Source organism: Musa acuminata, chromosome BXJ2-4 (genome assembly GCF_036884655.1).
Source record: "Musa acuminata AAA Group cultivar baxijiao chromosome BXJ2-4, Cavendish_Baxijiao_AAA, whole genome shotgun sequence".
Taxonomy (NCBI): Eukaryota; Viridiplantae; Streptophyta; class Magnoliopsida; order Zingiberales; family Musaceae; genus Musa; species Musa acuminata.
This window is the reverse complement of record NC_088341.1, coordinates 47496778-47515943: the sequence shown is the minus strand read 5'-3', so window position 1 is coordinate 47515943 and position 19166 is coordinate 47496778. Positions and strand designations below refer to the sequence as shown.

General features: G+C 44.2%; 2 protein-coding genes across 9 annotated transcripts; both read left to right on the top strand.

The window, feature by feature from the left end:
- The first annotated feature begins 159 nt into the window (after positions 1 to 159).
- Positions 160 to 15300, top strand: LOC103982108 (zinc finger CCCH domain-containing protein 36). 8 transcript variants are annotated; one of them, XR_010486540.1, is made up of 6 exons: positions 160 to 581; positions 7561 to 7744; positions 8145 to 8362; positions 8446 to 10013; positions 10095 to 10192; positions 15154 to 15300. XR_010486540.1 is itself a non-coding variant. In XM_065107091.1 (5 exons), exons 1-5 carry the CDS (start codon positions 266 to 268, stop codon positions 10122 to 10124), a joined length of 2316 nt encoding a protein of 771 aa, XP_064963163.1. In that variant the 5' UTR covers positions 160 to 265; the 3' UTR covers positions 10125 to 15079. The 8 variants fall into 8 exon arrangements, 1 of the variants encoding a protein (XP_064963163.1); XR_010486537.1 differs by having other exon boundaries at positions 10095 to 10243; XR_010486539.1 differs by lacking the exon at positions 15154 to 15300 and adding an exon at positions 14630 to 15079.
- A 2352-nt stretch (positions 15301 to 17652) lies between these two features.
- On the top strand, positions 17653 to 18893 carry LOC135611358 (ethylene-responsive transcription factor 4-like). The gene has a single exon (XM_065107090.1). The coding sequence runs from the start codon at positions 17872 to 17874 to the stop codon at positions 18604 to 18606; it is 735 nt and encodes a 244-aa protein (XP_064963162.1). The 5' UTR covers positions 17653 to 17871; the 3' UTR covers positions 18607 to 18893.
- The last annotated feature ends 273 nt before the right edge of the window (positions 18894 to 19166 follow it).

The following is a 19166-nucleotide window of genomic DNA, read 5'->3' as shown; positions in this document are numbered from 1 at the left end:
CGTATAACTGTTATTATTATAAATTTTTATTTATATCAAAAAGAAAGAAAAATAGAAGAGTTACTTTAGTCTGTAAAAACTTGACGGTTTATTATTTATTCTTTATATATAAAAATATATATTTAATAAGAAAAAAAAAGGAGAAACCAGTACGAAAATAAGAAGGGCAACCCTCGCAGTGCCTCCAATTTAGAACCACTGTTGCCTTCGTGCGATCCTCTCTCCTTTTCGTTTGCCGCCGTACCACTAGCACTCGCCGTCGGAGATGCCGAAACCCTCCGCGACGCCGATCTCCGATTCGTCTCTGGAGCCTCAGGAGGAGGGCGACTCCCGCGCCGCCGCCGGAGACGATGACGGCTACGAGTCCCTCGGCGAGGACCAGGGAGAAGACGACCGAGAAGATGAGGAGGAAGAGGTAGAAGAGGCAGAGGGCGAGGATGAAGAAGTGGGAGACATGGCAGAGGGAGAGGTGGAGGTGGAGGAGGAAGAGGAGGGCGACGACGGTGAGTTGGAGGAGGTGGAGGTGGTGGAGGAAGAGGCTGCGATGGCAGGCGCCGATCTGTCCAACGAAGACGATGATGGTTTGTTCTTTGACCGATCTGTCATCTTTCCTATTCAAGAAAGTGTTATGCTCGTGCTATGGACGTTCAAATTAGATTTCTGTTCTCAATTACTGTTTTCCTTGGTCTGCTTTTTCTTCGTTGTTTTAGTATTCTGTTAGAGTTCACAGATTAAAGAGGGCATGGTTAAATTGGGAGGCATAGAGGCTATATTTGGGAGATTGCTAGGGTAATTGGCGCTATATTAGGGCAATCCTGGTTTAGGAAGGACCTCTGGACATTCCAAACTTTGCACATTTCTTTTCTTGCTTGGAGCTGATAATATTGGAGAAACATTTGAAGTTGAGTGATGCATGATTGACAATTAAATGTTATAATATCTTTCGTTTTTGTACAGGAGGACGTACTCTTCATGTAGGAACTTAGGATCTTCTTCTGATCAATTTGTGGACCGATGATTTTAAACCTCGGGCAAGCCCCGTGTTGTCTGATCTAGATATCCCATTTCTTGGACTCTCATTTACCAAGTGGAGGTTCTTACCCTTGCTTTAGACAAAGTTCTCATTTGGGAATGGTTCCTTTTCATTAACTGTTTCATTAATCTTGAGCACTCATGAAATTGCAACAACTAGAAGATATCAATTTCGATTATTTGGCGTCAGCTATGTGGACTGTTCTTCCAACATTGAGCATTGTTATGGATGATATCACCAGGCAAATTAAGAGCCACCAAAACCCTTCGTATTTTTTGCAATAGGTCTTTCTAGTCCAACTAATCTGAGTTAACCCACATCATCTGGCTGATTCCTTTATGGGTCTCCTTACATGTCGAAACTAATTTTCTCTGATGTTATTCTTGATCAAAGCCAACCCATACTTCACAAATGTAAACATTTTTATGTTAATAAAATATAGTGGAAACAATGTTTTCAAGCCCGAGCGAGGCAGGCTTGAGCACCTCGAAGATGGTCCGGATAAGGCAATTTAAACGGGTGTGACTCATGCGCATGCTTGAGTGATCATTAGCAATAGCAGACAACCTCCTCTCCCAACAAAGGTGGTCATTCTGTTATGCACTTAGTAGGTTTTGCCTAAGTCGTGCGGCACCCTTGCATGTCCGTTCACAAAGGTCAGTCTCCCCAAAACCTCCTATGGTCCCTTAGGACCTACAAAAGAGAAAACGGATTAGAGAAAGCATCTCACTCGGGATCCACAAGCAATCATTTCAGTAAACACTTCATAGCCAATGCAAATTACAAATAAACTTCACAAGCTCTGAACGGTCGTACAACAAATGGTCCAAAATGGTCCACTACAGATCGAAATCCCCATAAGTGCCCACATGACATAACCTTTATTTGCAAGCCTAGGGCTAGGGCGGCCACCAAAACTAAAGAAAATAAGGTTGCTAAGCCTACCGCCAGCCCTTTATATGCTGTGCAAAGCATAAACAAAACCGAAAGACACGGACATATATAAGCATTACATCGAACACCCCGTTTACAATTTTATCTGTGATATTCTCCCGTCACTTATTCCTCCGACGTCCTCGTCGAAGCTCTTGTTGACGCTGCAACTCCTCGCCTTTGCTGAATCTTTAATCTTCTGCTCCAACTGCAATGCACCTTTTGGCTCCCAACTGCTCTCTGCTGCTGTTGTTGAGTAGTCGAACTTTTAATCTACTATGCTGCTTCAACTCGCCATTGACTCTGACTTTAGTGTGAGGTTGGCTGAGTTGTGTTGATCACTGTTGTTCCTATGGATCCTTTAGATGAAGGAAAAGACCATCCTTAGTATGCACCAGTCTCTTAAATGCCTTATGCCGCTTGAACTGGGTGGATGCCTGTTGGAGCTTTAACGAGCATCGCCTCGTAAACTTATGAAGTTTTTGGGTCCTTCCTCCACAAAATTTGCCCATCAGCTTTTGGGTCTTTCATTTAGTTGTCACTTCCAAGTAGGTTCGCATCACTTCCGTTTTTGAATGACATTCTGTTGGGAAATGAAGCATATAATCTACTCTCAGTAGCACTGATCACCATTGGTGAGGATTTGACAACTATTGTCTTCCATTTGGTTTCTTTGAAGGGCCTTTGAACCTGTGCAAAGTTCCTCTGCTGGATAAATAAGAGAATTGAGGTTCTTGGTTTCGCCCACGCTTAAGAGTTGAGAAGACAAATGTTACTAGACTTCGCTCGCCTCCTTGAGAGTTGTACACCATGCATCGAGCTGGTTACTAGCCTTCCCCCGCTTTTTGCTTGCACTTTTGGAGCACTCGAAGTGTTTGCACTCATTGCGTTGAGTTAGCTACTGTGATTCACCTTCTTAATTCCATCGAACTTTTGGAGCACTCGAAGTGTTTGCACCCCAACTTGGAGCAAGTCTCTAGTTGTTTTAGTCGCCTCTGGGATTGTATCGTCTTTTCCATTATCTTTGCCGCCTACTCCTCTGAGTTGTAAAGGTACAGCACTGCGTACTGTCTACTTCGTCCTTGGTCGAGCACTCTTGCATCAACCCGAAGCCCTCCACTTTCAGTTATCTTGATGAGAAACTCGTTGACACCGGTTTTACGAAGTTCCCTGGCCTTTGCCCTTCAGCCTTGTCTCGGTACTTGGAGTTTGCCTTTGCATTATCTACCTCCTCGGCCCTTTTTACGACTAAGTGCTCTCCCTCCATGAGAGCAAGGGATCAATGACTTCACGGAAGTCCCGCTTCTGTGGTACTATGGTGTTGCCATGCCTATGGCCCTACTATCTGTCGCCTCGCATCAGCATCCCTTTCTTCGCGATCGGTGGATCTGCCTTTGTGGCACTCCTCCGAGTCCACCTCAATTCTAACTGATGCTTGGTTTTGGGTAGCTAAGTCCCTCTGGACTCGTTATTGCTTCCTTACCCCTTTCGACCCTTTACTTCAACACCTTTGTGTTCTCCAAGCAATTCCCCTTGGTCGATGAAAAGACAGACTACAACTCTCATGCATGGCCTTTTCCATAATGTTGCAGGGTTCGCACCGATTCTGTTCTCCTTAGCTTCCTTGGTAGCAACGTTCACTTACTCGGCCTTGTTCTCTGACTTGCCGAGCTCCCTTAAGTGAATATGAGCTCTGGAGTAGTCCGACTCTCTAGCCACTCTGATTATACCTCTGTATGATCAAGTCCCTCCCATAGGACTCACTGGTACTTGCATTTGGTATGCTCTTTCGGTGGTATATAGCCCCCATATGCTGATGACTAAGACTTTTATCCGATGCAAAATTCGATGCACGCATGGAAGACCCGCTTCCGCAATACCATGATATTCACTCCTTAAATCCATAGCATTTCTTACCGTCGTGTTGTTCATCGAAGTGGAGCTCCCAGTAGCTCCTGATCATACCTCCGTATGATCTAGTCCCTCGCGGGAATAGATTCGTGTGTATTGCATCGCCATAAACCGTTCTACCACGATTCGCTGCACCATGTCGCCTCCTGGTGACATTGCATTCTGATACTTGTGAGATGAACTCGGATTGTGATCTCTCCATGTATGACCTATGCCAACACATCACATGGTCTCTTCCACCTTCGATTGTGTTCGCTCCTTTGACAATCGATCTTCGCCCACCCGCTCTCAAGTCACACCCAGACGAAGCACAACTCTTGGACAGTCCGTTGCCTAGTAGCTCCCGAAGTTCACCGACTTCGCTGAAATTGGTGCACCATTGTCTGGATCCTAGGCCTCTGCTTCTACCAACACAATCTCCACTGTACATCGCTTCCTTCATGGCAACTTGAATGACAGCATTGTGGCATATTCTTCAAAAGTACCCGCCTTCGCGTCCTCTTGCCCCGTGCCAAGGCCTTCTGAACCCAACTTCGCCTCCGCAAGTTGAGTCTCCTTGGTTCCTCCGTCAAATGCTTCACCGAGATAAGGTGCATGTGCCTAGAAGCTCTCTTCGTCTTTAGCACTATGCAGGATGAGTTCGCTCCATCAGAACGAAGGACCCATGGAACGATATGATCCCACTCTTGCATCTGCAAGAGTTTATGTCCTTGACCTTTGTCCAAGGAAAGCTTTATGCCTCCACTCCATGTTCCTCTTCTATGTCGACTCCCTTCATACGGCTTGGGTACTTCGCCGAGTTACACCAAAGTTGCTCCGCTCTTAGATTTGCATTGAGTTGATGGTGGTCCTCGCGCCCACCATTCCACGGGTCAGCCCTCTATTGAGCCGATCTTCATATCGGCTCTAAGTGTGTCTCCATTTTGTGTTACCTTGGGTCGCTTTCCTACTTGATCTCATAATGCATTCACCAATGCATTACCTCATCCGAAATCATGTGATGACCAGTGATTTAAAAAGGCGCTTGGGCGCTTAGGCGAGGCGAGGCGAGGCCCGAGCGCCTAAGATAAGACACTTGCAGTCTTGAATGATTGCCTAAGAAGTATAACTTCACAAATGCTGAATATTGTAAAGTGGCACATGACCATCAAATTACTTGTCCGGTTAAGTGTAACTTTGACTAATAATGCTGATTGACTCTTTATTTGGCCACTCGAAGTACCTCTAACTTCTTTGTGTATTTGTACCTTTTAGTTTTCATCCTTCTTTGGTCTAGATATGGTTTATTTGCACCTCTAACACCTATTCGAGCACATGGTACTTAAAGTTCCACCTCCAATGAGCTATGACAACTTGTGCTTCCATGTAAGCTGGTCACTTTCGTTGGTGCTATCGTAATTAGTTGGTTGGTCTCGTCATTTGAAATTATTTCAAGGTCTCGTCTTTTTGTGGAACTACTAATGTTTCATCTCGTGTTCTCTTCTTCCACTTATTTACTTATCTTAAGGATTTACATACTACTTGTACTAGTCAGTACAAAACCAGTTTTTATCCGTATGGTACTAGGCATGTTGTCCAATTAGGTTCTTACCTTGTATACTACCTCATGTCTGATTTTTTTATAAAAAAAATAATTTTTAATATGGGCCATCCTACCCTCTTTGTATGCCAACATTTGTTATCAACTCCCTTTATAGCTTGTGTACCTCTCCCTTTCCATCACCTTTGTCTCTGATGCAACAACCTCCTATGCCTTTGTCACACCTTTGCATCTGCCTCTTCCTTGTGTTGCCATAATGACCTCCTCCACCTCATGTCATCGTCATTGTTGCTTCCATACATGTTCTAGGTAGTCTTTTCAAAAGGCACTCGGTGCTTGCCCATGTGCTCAAGCAAGATGAGACTTTTGCGCCTCGTAACACCTCAGGGCGAGGTGTTTTAAAGAAGCGCCACTCATACCACTTAACACTCACCCCCACGACCCAGTGAAAGCAACCACCAAAACCCTATCATTTCGTCTGCCACAGTCGCTTTGTTCGTTGGTGTTCGCAACTTCATCTGTCGCCTTCTACATTTTTGTTTGCTTTCCCCTCACTTTCCTCCATAGCCGTCGTTTACTTCTCCATCTCTCTTTCTTATTTTATAAGTAATAGCCTTTCGCACTTTTAAGCAGAATGTAACTTTTTGTTACTCACATGAGTTAAAGCATTGAAGTGTAGTGCTAAATGGAGGTACATCAAAATGTCAAGGTTTTATTCCAAAAGTAAAGAAAATAAGAAATAAAAGGGAGCTACCATGCTGTCTTTTATTTGTCTTTTCAGAACTTAAATTAGGAATTTTAACCTCAGCCACTTAGATGGTTTGAAGAAAAACGAACATTTGGACAACCACACGGCTTATTTGGATGGTATAAAAAGACAACCAGATCCAGTATAGTTTTTCATGTTTATTAATCTTTATAAAAGAGTTACCATGATAGCGTATCTATGGCCTGTGTCCAGTACCTCTTCTAGAAAATGCACACATTATGTATAAGTAAGCTTACAAGAGCTATTAGCTAGGTGTAATTATAAGAGATGTAATTTGGTACTTTATATGATTTCAATTTGATGCCATTTTTATTTTGTGATCATATTTATCAATCATAATATATGTTTTTTAAATTTTAATATTCGGGAGTACCTCATTTTATTTGGGCAGACACCTAGTGTCTTGGGCGTTCTGGGACTTTGGTGCCTTTTGGCGCCTAACACTTTTAAAAACATTGGTTCCACCTCCCTTTGGTATGTGTTCTGGTACGTGTCATCCTCCATCTCTTCTCTCTATCACACACACAATCTCTCTGGTTTGGGGTGGATATCCATCGATATCGAGTGTTGGTATGCCGCCCTTTACCAATGTTGTATCTGTTTGATCACCCGTCTGGTTCAGTACTAGATCGGGTTTTTGATCCATGATCTATCTTCCATACTGTCTTTGGTTTCATCATTATATTCTCTCTAAATATTTAAAACCAGATTGGGACATCTCTTTTAGTCTAATTCAGTTCTATCCTCATCCTCCATTAATGTTTTGGAGGTTTTAATATTACATGTGCCTTGTTCAGATTTGTCTTAGCCTTAACCTTGCTATCTTTGGAATGGTAGCTTTCCCATAAAAAAAGCCAACCCGGTGCAATAGAATCCTGCCATTTTGATTTTTGGTGAGGGTCAATGTACAAAACTTTACCCTTGCAAACTTCCATGATTTGTATTATGATTACTAGATGCAAAGGAGTGATCCTACCTGTTGTGGAAGCCTACTTCCCTATATATATATATATATACACTATTTAATTCTTTTATATCAAAATATAACCATCTAAGATTAATGAAATAGATCTACATCTTCTCACCCTGCTATCTATATATGATCAACTGTTTCTCTTGCTGTTGAATTTTATTTTTTTGATACTGGTCAATAAATATGCCATAGTTGCATATTATAAATTGACATTATAACAAGATGCTGTAGCAACAGTCCAATTCTGATAGTGTACAAAATTCAATTTTTTCCTTTCCATAAACCATAATTATCTCAGAAGTTTAAAATTTTACCTTTTCTCTCTTGGTATGATTTCTTGTTTGCAGCTAGTCTCCATGATGATGATTGACCATTCTTCATCATTTCCCTTTTTCATGTAGATATTAGCAAAAAGCATGAAGATCATTGTAAGGAGCTGAAGTCAGTTTCTTCCAGTCCTGCGAGATCATACATCAATTCATCGAATTCTCATGTTAAGGATGTTAGGGGTGGCAACCTTGACAACAATCCTCCATCTGAGTCTTATATTACTAAGGCATCTGAAATAAGTGATGGTGGTGCCAGGTAAGGACTGGATGAACACAGTATTTAGTTTGAAATAGGTTTTCAAAATCCAATTATCCTTAAAGCACGTTATTCGATGCTCGTAGTAGTGGTAGCCGTTGATACTATTTCTGTCATGGATATTAGATTCTTTAAGGTTCACAAGGACAATCAGCAAAATACATGATGAAGACCAATTCTACAATGAGGTCTGATGGTTACATATAAAATGAAGCATCAGATGATAGCACCAAAATGCTTTACAGACTTTAAGGACTTGAATGTATTGCTGCTATTTAAAACTCATTGTTCAGAATATATTATGATTTTTCTATATATATCTTTCATTTGCTTTCTTCTTTTCTGGTTATCTGTGTTTCAGATATTACTTAATCTATGATAACCCATCTGTTTCTTTCAGCCAGGAAACCCCACAAAGGAGACCAAGGAGTTTATCTCCTAGTACTGAACTTGAGGGTGTGAACAAAAAGCCTGCAGTTATTTGCAACTTTTTCGCCAGAGGCTGGTGCATTAAGGGAAACTCCTGTAGGTTTCTTCACAAGAAAGAAGGGGCTGGCTGCACTAGCCAGGTTGCCAAGGAAGATAGGACTACTAGTGGAGATCCGGTTGATTGCAAAGGTATCTAGTCATCTTTTGTAGAGGAATTATATGTCGAGACTAGTTGGAGGAAATTTTGCTGATAGCATCAATGTAATTACCAGGTTCACCAGAAAAGTTTGAAATATCAAGTAAATCTGCTTCAATCGACTCGATAGGCTTATCAATTGTTGAGAATTCAAGAAAATCAGATGTTTCACCAAGTGCCCTTGTCCGGACATATGGTGGGGAGATCCATGGATCATCTCAGATCAGGGATGATAATAATTTGCTTGCATCAAATACCTATCCTAAGGAATGTTTTCAAGGTAATGTTCCGTTGACCGATAGAACATCTCATCTTGCAGTTGATGGGTTAAGGCAGAAGACATTGTTCCAAGAAGGAGGCCAAAGAACTTACGGGCTAAAACATAATCTTGATTCCATCGGTGATAGACGCTCATCTAGTGGAGAGTTTCTATCAAGAGATTATTCAGGTGAGGAAAAAATATACAAGGAAGTGCCTGGAGGTGAGTCTCTAAGTGATGGATCATTTTCAAGAGCATCATCTTTCACAAAGAACCCATTAACTTCAAGATATGACTATGTCTGTGGTAGATCATTCACAACAACTGATGTCTACAGGGGTTGCAACAACACCTATTCTTATGAAAAAATACCAGATAACTTTGCTATACGATATCAAGAGAGCCACTTTCCACCATATGATTCCTATAATTCTTGCTTAACCAGCTCAGTTAGTTCAAGCTTCAAGAATTCTCTTCATCTGTTTTGCGGTTCGCCTTCAATTGAATCAGTTCATCCATATGCTCAAGCAAGGACAAGATTAGCACATGGCTCTCCACCACTTGATGCCAAACAACAAGATATTTGTAGAACACTCGACTATGGTAGGGGAGTCGGTGCTACTACATCTGGACAACAAAGTATTGCTGGGGATATTCTGACGTTTTCTGACCAGAAATCAGAACTCCAAGAAAATACTTGGGAACCTTCTATACCTTTTCGATCATCATTTTGCAGTGCACGAGCATTTAAATCATCTTCTGAAATCCAATATGATCCACTTGTTGACAGCATTGAACCTCCCAAAGTAGGACTTTTAGCTTCAGCTTCTCCAAGAGGGATCACAAACAGTATGACAAGTCAACATATTGTTGGTTATCCTATACTAGGTGATATTGCTCCAGAGTATAATGTGAAAAAGTCTTTCAACACTTCTACTCCAGCCTATGAAAGCATGCTAGATAACAAGAAATCACAGCACGAAATTTGTGGCTATACAAATGTTATGGCTCCTGCTCCAGTAGCAGTTGATGGGGGAGACAACATTACTCCTAAGGGGGAAAGTCAGGTCCATCATTTGACTGATGTTGCACATGTTGATAAGACAGACCTTGTCCGTAATATGAGTAAAGTAGATGAGGGAAAAGAGATTAAGGAATCAAAGGCAGTGAAAAATTTTCGTACTGCTTTGGTAGATTTTTTGAAGGAATTGCTAAAGCCAGTTTGGAAGGAAGGTCACTTGAGTAAGGATGCTCATAAGATGATAGTCAAGAAGGCCTCTGAGAAGGTCCTAAGTGCATTGCAACCTCATCAAATCCCAAGTGATCCAGAGTCAACAAATCATTATCTTTCCATATCGAAGCCAAAGCTTTTGAAGCTTGTAGAGGTAAGTACCCCTAATTGGATTGTGTTCTTATTGTTATCACTGTTATTTAAGATTTAATGTGTTTAAATGTTTTTCTTGCAGGGTTATGTGAACAAGTATAGTAAATCTTGAGTCTATAGTCTCTGCATGAGTTTAGTTTTGCACAAATATTTGCTCATGGATCTTAAACTAAATTTCTGGTGGGCATACTTAAATTTCATGGTCAAAACTTCTTCAAAATTTTTGATGTGGTAAGCTGCAAATACTTCCCTGCATGTCAATTACTTTAGTTCTCTAGTGAACTCCCAGGATTATGGGTTTCTTTAGCTATTGTTAATCATAGGGAGGCATGAATAACAAAAGTTTTAATGACATGATGCTTTACTTTGTTAAATGGTAGGTGATGATTGATATGACCTTAGGGTTTTATCATAGAAGAAGAAAAAGAAAAGGGATGATCACTTCGAGGGGATCGGCCTCCTAGGGTTTACCAAAAGATTGGAATAACATTTCATAGATAGATGAAAAAAAACAGATACATCCATATTTATAGAGTTTCACCCCTGAGTCCATCAGCACTTGGATTCCTAATAAATAAATAAATCTCAAATAAATCCTTATCCGACTCTTACTGAACTAGACAAACTCAATAAGACATTATTCAAAGTTCAAAAAATAAAAGGGATCCTAACAATTCTTCCCCCTTCAAATCAGTCTTGTCCTCAAAGTTGAGCAGCATCAAACTTTTGGAGGTGTTCTTTCAGCACTTCAGTCATAGGATATTTGCGGTACATCACAACCCGTTGAACAAGTAGGGTCTCCACTTCTTGATAGTGTTAGCAATGGGCTAGCCTTCTGGTGTAGTTGTCATTGCAGTCTTCTGAAGAACCCTCTCCATCCGATGACTAGTGGTAGTTGTGACCTTACTTCTACGTCTTCCTTTTAGGATCATCTGCTTTCCATTAATAAAAAACTTTATGATTAGTTTAGAAAAAATTAAAGAAACATCACACAGGGTTAATGGCTATTCAATTCCATGCACCACTTCGAAGTCTTTCAAGGGTAGCAAAAAGAAATCCACAAGCAACTCTTGGTCCTGTATAATCAATTTTATCTTCGAACACTTGCTATCAAAAGTTAAAATCCGTCCATTAGCGACTTTTACTTCGAATTTGTCACAGCCTTCAATGTGATTCGAATTTCAAAGTTCCTTCAACTTTCATAGTTTGCGGGTTAGAGTAGCCAGCTAATGCATGCACTGTATGTATAATAGGTCCAACATCTTCATCAGAATCTATACCTTTATAATCGGAATTCACATTGTCGGCTTTTGGTTCCTCCCCAATTAGTTCAATCATTAGAAGTTGCCCTTGTTTACATCGGTGCTCCTTACTCCACTTTTCATCATAGTGCCGGCACAAACCCTTTGTTGATCTTTCCTTGAGTTCTTCTCGGGTTAGTCTTCAGGTGTTAGGGTTTTGGTTGGGAATAAATGGGGCGGGTGGCTTGCTGATCATCTGTTTGTTGTCACTTCTGTTTCGATGATTCTCCCTGCTGATTTTTCCTCATGCAAACATGCAAATGAGATTGCGACTGTCATAGTGCGGGGTTGGCGAGCTTTGACTTCACATCGGATATCTGGATTAAGTCCTTCGATAAATGTTTCCACCTTGTCGTTCGGACCAGTCTTTGGCTTGATTTAACGATTGTTCAAATCTGTTATGATATCCTAGCACTGTTGAAATCTGACTCGTTTTAGCGAGCTACCCATCAACATTCTCGTATTCAGATGGTCCAAAGTGAACGAGAAGCCCTCTCTTGAATTGCTCCCACGAGAATACCTCGTGTTAGGTTTCGAACTAATCATACCATTGGATTGCATCTCCATCTAGTTGGATTGAGGCTATTTCCACCTCGGATTCTTCTGGAGTTCTATGAAAACGGAAAAAAATTTCTGCCTTAGAGATCTAACTGGTCGGATCCCCATCTTCCCATCTTGGGAATTCCACTTTCATGCGTGGGTAGTTTGTGTCATGTTCTTGATTCCTCTTTCCGGTGTCTCCAAGTCGGTTCAACGTAAGACTTGAACTTTCATCTTGTTGAAACTTGTTGAAGCTCTCTAATAGGCTCCTTCTGAAATCATTAAGGGTTTCTTGCAGTCGGTTCTCAATTTTAGTTTCCAAAGCTTCTTGTTGGGCTTTCACTGAGTTGTCGGTAGCCATTACGTAGGATTGCAGATCTGTAATCCCTAACTCTTGTTTCTGGTGTCTAGTTAAGGGCAGCATTGAGTTGGCTTGATTCAGTGTGGCTGCCTTGAAGTTGGCCCAAGGCAGCGTTGAGGACGTGAGGGCTCACTACGAGGTTGCCGAGGAAGCGGATGCCAAGAGCAGCGTGAGGGCTCGTTGCAGTCACTACAAGGACGTGAGGGATCGTTGCAAGGGTGTCGAGGACACTTCTGGACGTCGAGAGCAGTGTGAGGGTTCGCTACTATCGCACTAAGGACGCTCGGTTGTAGGACAATGATGGTGGCACGACTAGGAGGTAGCAATGGTGGCGTGGGTAGTTGCTATGGAAACACCAAGGATCACGGTTGGAAAGTAGCGATGATGTCACGACTAGAAGGCGGTGGCGTCGACATGGGGAGTTGCCTTGTTTCTGTTGCTGCGAGGAGGAAATGCTGCTGTCGAGGTTGGGAGGCAACGATGGTGACGCGATTGGGAGCAGCATCGCCGAGGGTTGGGAGCACCGATGGTGGCGTGGCTAGGAGCAAGGATGGTGGCACGGTTGGGAGGCAACGACGGTGGCGTGGGTAGGAGTTGCCTTGTTTTTATCGCTGCGAGTAGGAAATGCTGTTGCCGAGGCTAGGAGGCAGCGACGATCGCTTGCCTGGAGGGAAAGAGATGATTGCTCGGCTGGGAGGGAATGCTAAGGGTCGCGGCTGGAGGGGGAAGAGACGGTTGCACGGCTAGGATGAGATGCTGGTGGCGATTGCTTGGCTGGAGGGGGAAGAGACAATCGCTCGGTTGGGAGGGAACGCTGAGGGTCACGGCTGAAGATGGGATGAGGTGTGGTTGAGGATGACTGCGGCAGAAGGTAGGGTGAGGCGCGGCTGAGGGTGACTGCGGCGGGATGAGGCACGACCGAGGGCGGCTGCACGGAAGGTGGGATGAGGTGCGACTGAGGGTGACTTAGGTGGAAGGTGGGATGAGGCGCGGCTGAGGGCGACTACGATGGAAGGTCGGATGAGGCGTGGCTGAGGGCGACTACTGCGGAAGTTTGGATAAGGCGCGACTGAGGGCAGTTGCGCGGAAGGTGAGACGAGGAACTGCAGCGGGAACGCTAAGGATCGTGGCTTTGATACCAGATGATAAGACCCTAGGGTTTTATCATAGAAGAAGAGAAAGAAAAGGGATGATCACTTCGAGAGGATTGGTCTCCTAGGGTTTGCCAAAAGACTGGAATAACATTTCATTGATAGATGAAAAGGAACAGATACATCCATATTTATAGAGTTCCACTCCTAAGTCCTTCAGGACTTGGACTCCTAATAAATAAATAAATCTCAAATAAACCCCTATCCGACTCTTACTGAACTATACAAACTCAATAAAATATTATTCAAAGTTTAGAAAAAAAAAATGATCATAACAATGACAGCCTTGTTTTCAGGGATACTTAATGTCGAATGATAGACATGATGAAAAGATGTAATAATGCTATTTAAAAGTAAGATTTGTCCATATGACAGTGTTCTCTTTAATGTTAGAGTAGAATATTTAACACTGTGTGTTATTTTATTCTTGCAGTCGATATTTTTAATTATTCGTTCATCGACATTGGTAACAAGTCTCACTGAAGAGAAAATTTACTTTATGTTATTGTTAAGTACTTGTAGATAGGTTCCTAGAGAAAAAATTGGAGTTATAAATTTCTTGGACATTTGACCTTGTTGCACAACTAAAACTAGGCAATTGCGTATATTGATGCAATCAAGTACTCTCACGCAGAGATGACTTCGACATTGCTACAGGTTCAGAAAGGGGTTCTAGAAGATGTCACACTTAGACAAAAACCTTGACTGGTTTTTTTACTGTATATCTGGTGTTTTGTATTGGAAGCAACTTACACAATGTTTAGGCCTATCTTTGCAGTTATTTGTCAAGCCTAATTCCTCTAAATGGCTTTCAATTGGACTAGATGGGAGATAGTAGTAGAACCTGTTTTCTCCATTGATCTAGTGGTCCCACGAATGTCTTTTAGTTTCCATGCCTATGTACACTGCTGAAGCTCTGGAATAAAGCATTATGTCAAAGGCACTATTTTAAAAGGCGGCCATGGCATGTGGATGGTCACTGCCAGCGCATGCTGACCGGCTGATGGGTAGTGCCATACATTGTTATGATATGGGTATATCTCAATAACACTTGAGAAAAAAATAATAACAAAATACTCAAAAAGTGTACCAATATGACAATATCATCACCTGTTATCTGTATGGTTCTGAATTGGTACAATACACTATAATATGGATGTGTATTTGTATCCACAATTCCTCTTTTATATAGCATTCAGGATTGCCCTGAGCTGTCTATGGATCCTTTGTTAACACAGGTCAGGTCCTAACATCCAAATTGCAGGACATGGAAGTCCCCACTGGACCACGTGTTTCTTTTTTGGGGGGGAGGTTGTGGGGCAGGGAGGGGAAGGCTTGTTTTTTTCCTTGTCCAGACAGGTTTCACTCAACATCATTAGCCTTGTTTAAGTCTGTGATTGCCAGTCTACTGTCTATGACTAGTATCTGCCTTGGAGTCGAAGGGTATATCTTGGATGGAATTGCAGTGTGCTACAGACATTGCTCTTATTGCTAAGTGGCCGAGCCACCTCTGAGTTTGGTAATCAACTTGTATAACTTGGGAAGAGTTGTGCTGTATTCACTTGGAAAAACAAACGCTGATTGATGAAGATGAGGAGAGTTCCTATTTGTCTTCATTTTCTTTCTAGCTGCAAGCTTGCTTCTGTATCTGCACCCTTGTTCAAGGCATGCTATGCTACAATTTCTTTCTTATGTATCCATATTTTGTTTGTCATGGGGTACCCGAAGTGTATAGCATTATTCTTTGTTCCCACTTGCGTGTTTCAAGCGTGGTAGTTTGTGCTGCAGTCTGGATACAACACGAGAGTTCATTGTTGTGGTGGTGGTGGCAGCAGCAGCAGCTACGCGCAATCCCTAGGTTTGAATCTTGTAATTGCACAAACTCTTTATTTTTGATGCACTTTATATTTTAAATTTATGTTGCATATTATTGTATATCCTGTCCATGCATTTTCCGCACTTTATATTTCCAGTTTACAGTTTCCAGCTTCTTGGGTCATTTTTCACACTTGTTGCTGTTCTGGATCTATCTTCGTTCCATCGTGTACAGTAGCTACATTTCTAGGTTGTTTTTAAACTACCCCTTCGAATTATCCTACGCTGATAAATAATTAGACTGCCAGTGCTTAATAATGTTAGAATTAGAAGATAGTCTAGTACTTATATGATGCCGTACTGTGTTTACACTCAATTAATTTTCTGTATACTGCCAGAATGAAGTCGTATCTAACTACTGCCATGGTGTTTCTACCAACTTTTGTTCGTAGAACAAGAAAGGAAAAAGCTATCTATTTAAGTCGAAGTCTCTGTTTGATTGGTTGGGGCAGTTTCGGGAGATATGAATTGGCAACGGAAGCGTCCAAGTGGTAGTCGGACAAGGAAGCCAGCTGTGTCGTGGAAAGAACCAAAAGAATCCATTTGGACCCCCCTACCCAGATGACTCCCTGCCTGTATTCTGAGGTACTGCACGAATCCTTCTGGGGTTGTACGTGTAGCTTCTCCTGTGGCCTTACCATGGGATGGCCTTTTGGACGCTGTTTGAGTCGACCGCGCGTGTTGGGATCACGTGCGAAGGGCGTGGTCCACGTTTTCCGTTGCACGTAGCGTGCCTCATCTTAACCGGGTTCATGTCATTAGTTCCTGCTTAATAAATTACATTAGCTTCCATGAACCGGAACGGAAGGTTGTAGCAGAAAGGCGTACACGGTTGGGAATTTAACCTTCACTCCATGAACGCCTCTGTCGGAGCAACCTCATGGGCGGTTCCACCTGACACAGCGGTATCCCATGCTGCGCCAAAGTGTTTTTATTTTATTTTATTGCAGAACCAAATACCATATTAGGTGCTGCCGTCATGGGTGTGGGAGGAATAGCGGAGGGTAATCTGAGTCATCCAACTTCTCACAAGTGGACTCTCGTCAGCCCAATCCTTCTGAGATACTTCTTCATTCCTTTTCATCATTAAACCTTCCTCGGGGTGCTTATGGTAAGACTGTTATTTGTCCTCCCAACCGAAAGAGGCTGAGAACCGTGCGAATCTCATCATCATATGGAATGAGAGGACAAAAATATGCACACTCATGGTAAGTAACCTGTGCGTGATGCACAGGTATTAGGCCAATGGCCATCTCACCCAGACAAACGAACGATAGGGGGTCCAGTGCTATGTGAATGCCATGGCTCCTTTGGTATAGGCTCCAGAAAAACCTACACCAACCATCCAGGATGGGACACAGTCTCAAAGGGGTGGAGCGGTCGTCCTCCCACACTGCATACGAGCAGTACAACAGGGGATCCCACTTCAAATCAGTCGCCCATCACAAACAACGATGGGCACTCGACGATAGCTGTCCTTGGAATCATATCACGTCGACCCTCCCACATAGTCTGTGTACCACAGCGTCCATGGAGTGCCATGCCGTGAGAGACGCCCACGACCCACCTCGGGGAGACGCACACGCTGGAAGAAACTAATAGGCGGCACGTAGCGACGTTCACACTTGGCGCGTCTTACCAGTCAAGCCTTCTGCGCTCTCTACCCCACCCTTGTCACATCAACCGGCCCATCTCTTTACTCGAATCGGTCAGCTATATTCCCGCCGTCTCGTCTCGGCCGTCCATTCTTCGGGCGGCCAATTAAATGGTCCCATTCGTTCCGTCTCGCTACGCCAGGAGGACGAATGGACTCTCCGACACGTGGCCGTTTGCAGCTGCCCCCGTCGTACGTAACGGTCAGTACCGTGGGGGCAGACGGTCGCCAGGAAGACGGCCATGGAAATCGCGACCACGTCGTTCCAGGTCTGCGGGACCCAGCGCCACAGCAGTGGGGCCCTGCTACGCGATCCGAGCTGCGCGGCACGGAACCGGCCGGTGCCGACATAGTGTGATGGGCCCCGGCGAGTGGGTGCGGCGGAAGCGACGCCGTTAGTGCCGTCGTTGCGTGCTGTCCGGTCTCCGCGGGGGCCGCCATCCGTCCCCCTTTCGAGGGCCGTCAGTCAAGCGAAACTCGTCCCGTCGTCGCTGGGCGTCTGGCGATGCGTCACGTAACCTCAAATCTCTTTCCTCATCAAAACGAGAATTACACCATTTAAATATACCACCGACACACAGGGACTTCCAACGCCGAAGCGCCCGGCGAGGTCGCTATGGATGTTCCCATGGCCCCACAGATCTAATGGAAGGGGGGGTGGGGAAGAAGGGCGGGGCCTTCAATTTGGGTGGAGGGCGAGAGAGAGAGAGAGAGAGAGAGAGAGAGAGAGAGAGAGAGAGAGAGGTGTTTGGGGAGCGGCACGCAAAGGACAGTCAAACCGCTCGTTGACTCCGCCGAATTATTCTCAAATTCTCCGTTCCACCCGTCCAAGTATCGCTGTAAATTGATGTATAAACCCCCGTCCACCCTCCTCTCGTCTCTTTAATCCACCCCATTTAGAGCACTATAAAGAAAGCGGGGATAAAGGAAACAAAAGGCAGAGCATTAAAAAGAAGAGAAGAGGAGAGACCTTTACCATGGTCATGACGCCGAGAGAGCAGCCAGCGGCCTGCGGCAGAGGAAGGGCAGCTGGTGGAGATGGAGGTGGGAAGGAGACGCATTTCCGGGGGGTAAGGAAGCGGCCGTGGGGGAGGTACGCAGCGGAGATCCGGGACCCGGGTAAGAAGAGCCGGCTCTGGCTCGGGACCTTCGACACGGCCGAGGAGGCCGCACGGGCGTACGACGCTGCCGCCCGCCAGTTCCGTGGATCCAAGGCCAAGACCAATTTCCCTTACCCGAGCCCCGGCATCGTCGTGGTCGCCACGGCGGCTGGTGGTGGCAGCCCCAGCAGCCAAAGCAGCACGGTGGAGTCGTCCGGTCGCGAGGCATCGGCCGCCGTGCCCCCCCTTGCGATCCCGCTCTCGCCCTCGCTCGACCGCGGCCTAGTCCACCGCGGCGGCGCGCGATTCCCCTTCCAGCCATTCCCCGCCATCGCCGCTCATGCCATGCCGGCGGCTCACCCGTGCTTCCTCTTCGACTCGATCGTGAGACCGGACAAGTCGGCGACGGCGGCGATGAACCACCACCGTCTGACACTGTGCCCTCCCATGATGATCGCCGGTCTACACGGTCGGATGGCCAGAGGCTCCCAGAGCGACTCGGACTACTCTTCCATCGTCGACCTCCGTTGCTACCAGCACTCGGCGCCGCCGCACAAGATGTTCACCCTCGATCTGGATCTGAACCTGCCGCCTCCGCCCGAGATCGCTTGACTCGCCTTTCACCTCGCTACAAATCTTATCCCACGCCGTAGTTAAAGCAGGTCCTCTAATCGTCCCTTTCCACGTTCAAGAATGTCTCTCTTTCGGATTAGGAGATGAAAGAGGTGTGAGAAAGAGAGTTTTTGTAAAATAGTTGCTTTTCCTTCACCGAGAAGGAGATCAGTAGTGCCATCAGAGGAGAGATTCCGACCTCGGTGTTGTCGTCTCGCTCTTTTTTTTTCTTCTTTCCCCCTCTTTATGATTGTTACTAATGGAAAATAAATGTTATTTTAATTTTATTCTTTCTCTTGTTGGTGGTATTCTTATTATCTGCTACGGTTGGGACGGGGGGACTGCGTGGGTTGATGCCTCCGCTCCTTTCTTCCGACCTTTTCTACCTCTCATCCTTATCTATTCAATTATTATTATTATTATTATTATTATTATTATTATTATTATTATCTTTCTTTCTTTAACGATTCATAATCTCCTTCCTAAACACACAAAAAAAAAAAAAAAAAAAAAATGAAGACAACCTTTGCTACGAATGATTCCCCCCCTCTTTTAACGCC

What these genes read in the sequence shown, in the direction of transcription:
- LOC103982108 (XM_065107091.1), top strand. Translation starts at nt 266, where the DNA reads ATGCCGAAACCCTCCGCGACGCCGATCTCCGATTCGTCTCTGGAGCCT. An exon ending in ATAAGTGATGGTGGTGCCAG is followed by an intron (nt 7,745 to 8,144) that starts GTAAGGACTGGA and finishes TGTTTCTTTCAG; the next exon opens with CCAGGAAACCCCACAAAGGA. An exon ending in AGCTTTTGAAGCTTGTAGAG is followed by an intron (nt 10,014 to 10,094) that starts GTAAGTACCCCT and finishes TTTTTCTTGCAG; the next exon opens with GGTTATGTGAACAAGTATAG.
- LOC135611358 (XM_065107090.1), top strand. Translation starts at nt 17,872, where the DNA reads ATGGTCATGACGCCGAGAGAGCAGCCAGCGGCCTGCGGCAGAGGAAGG.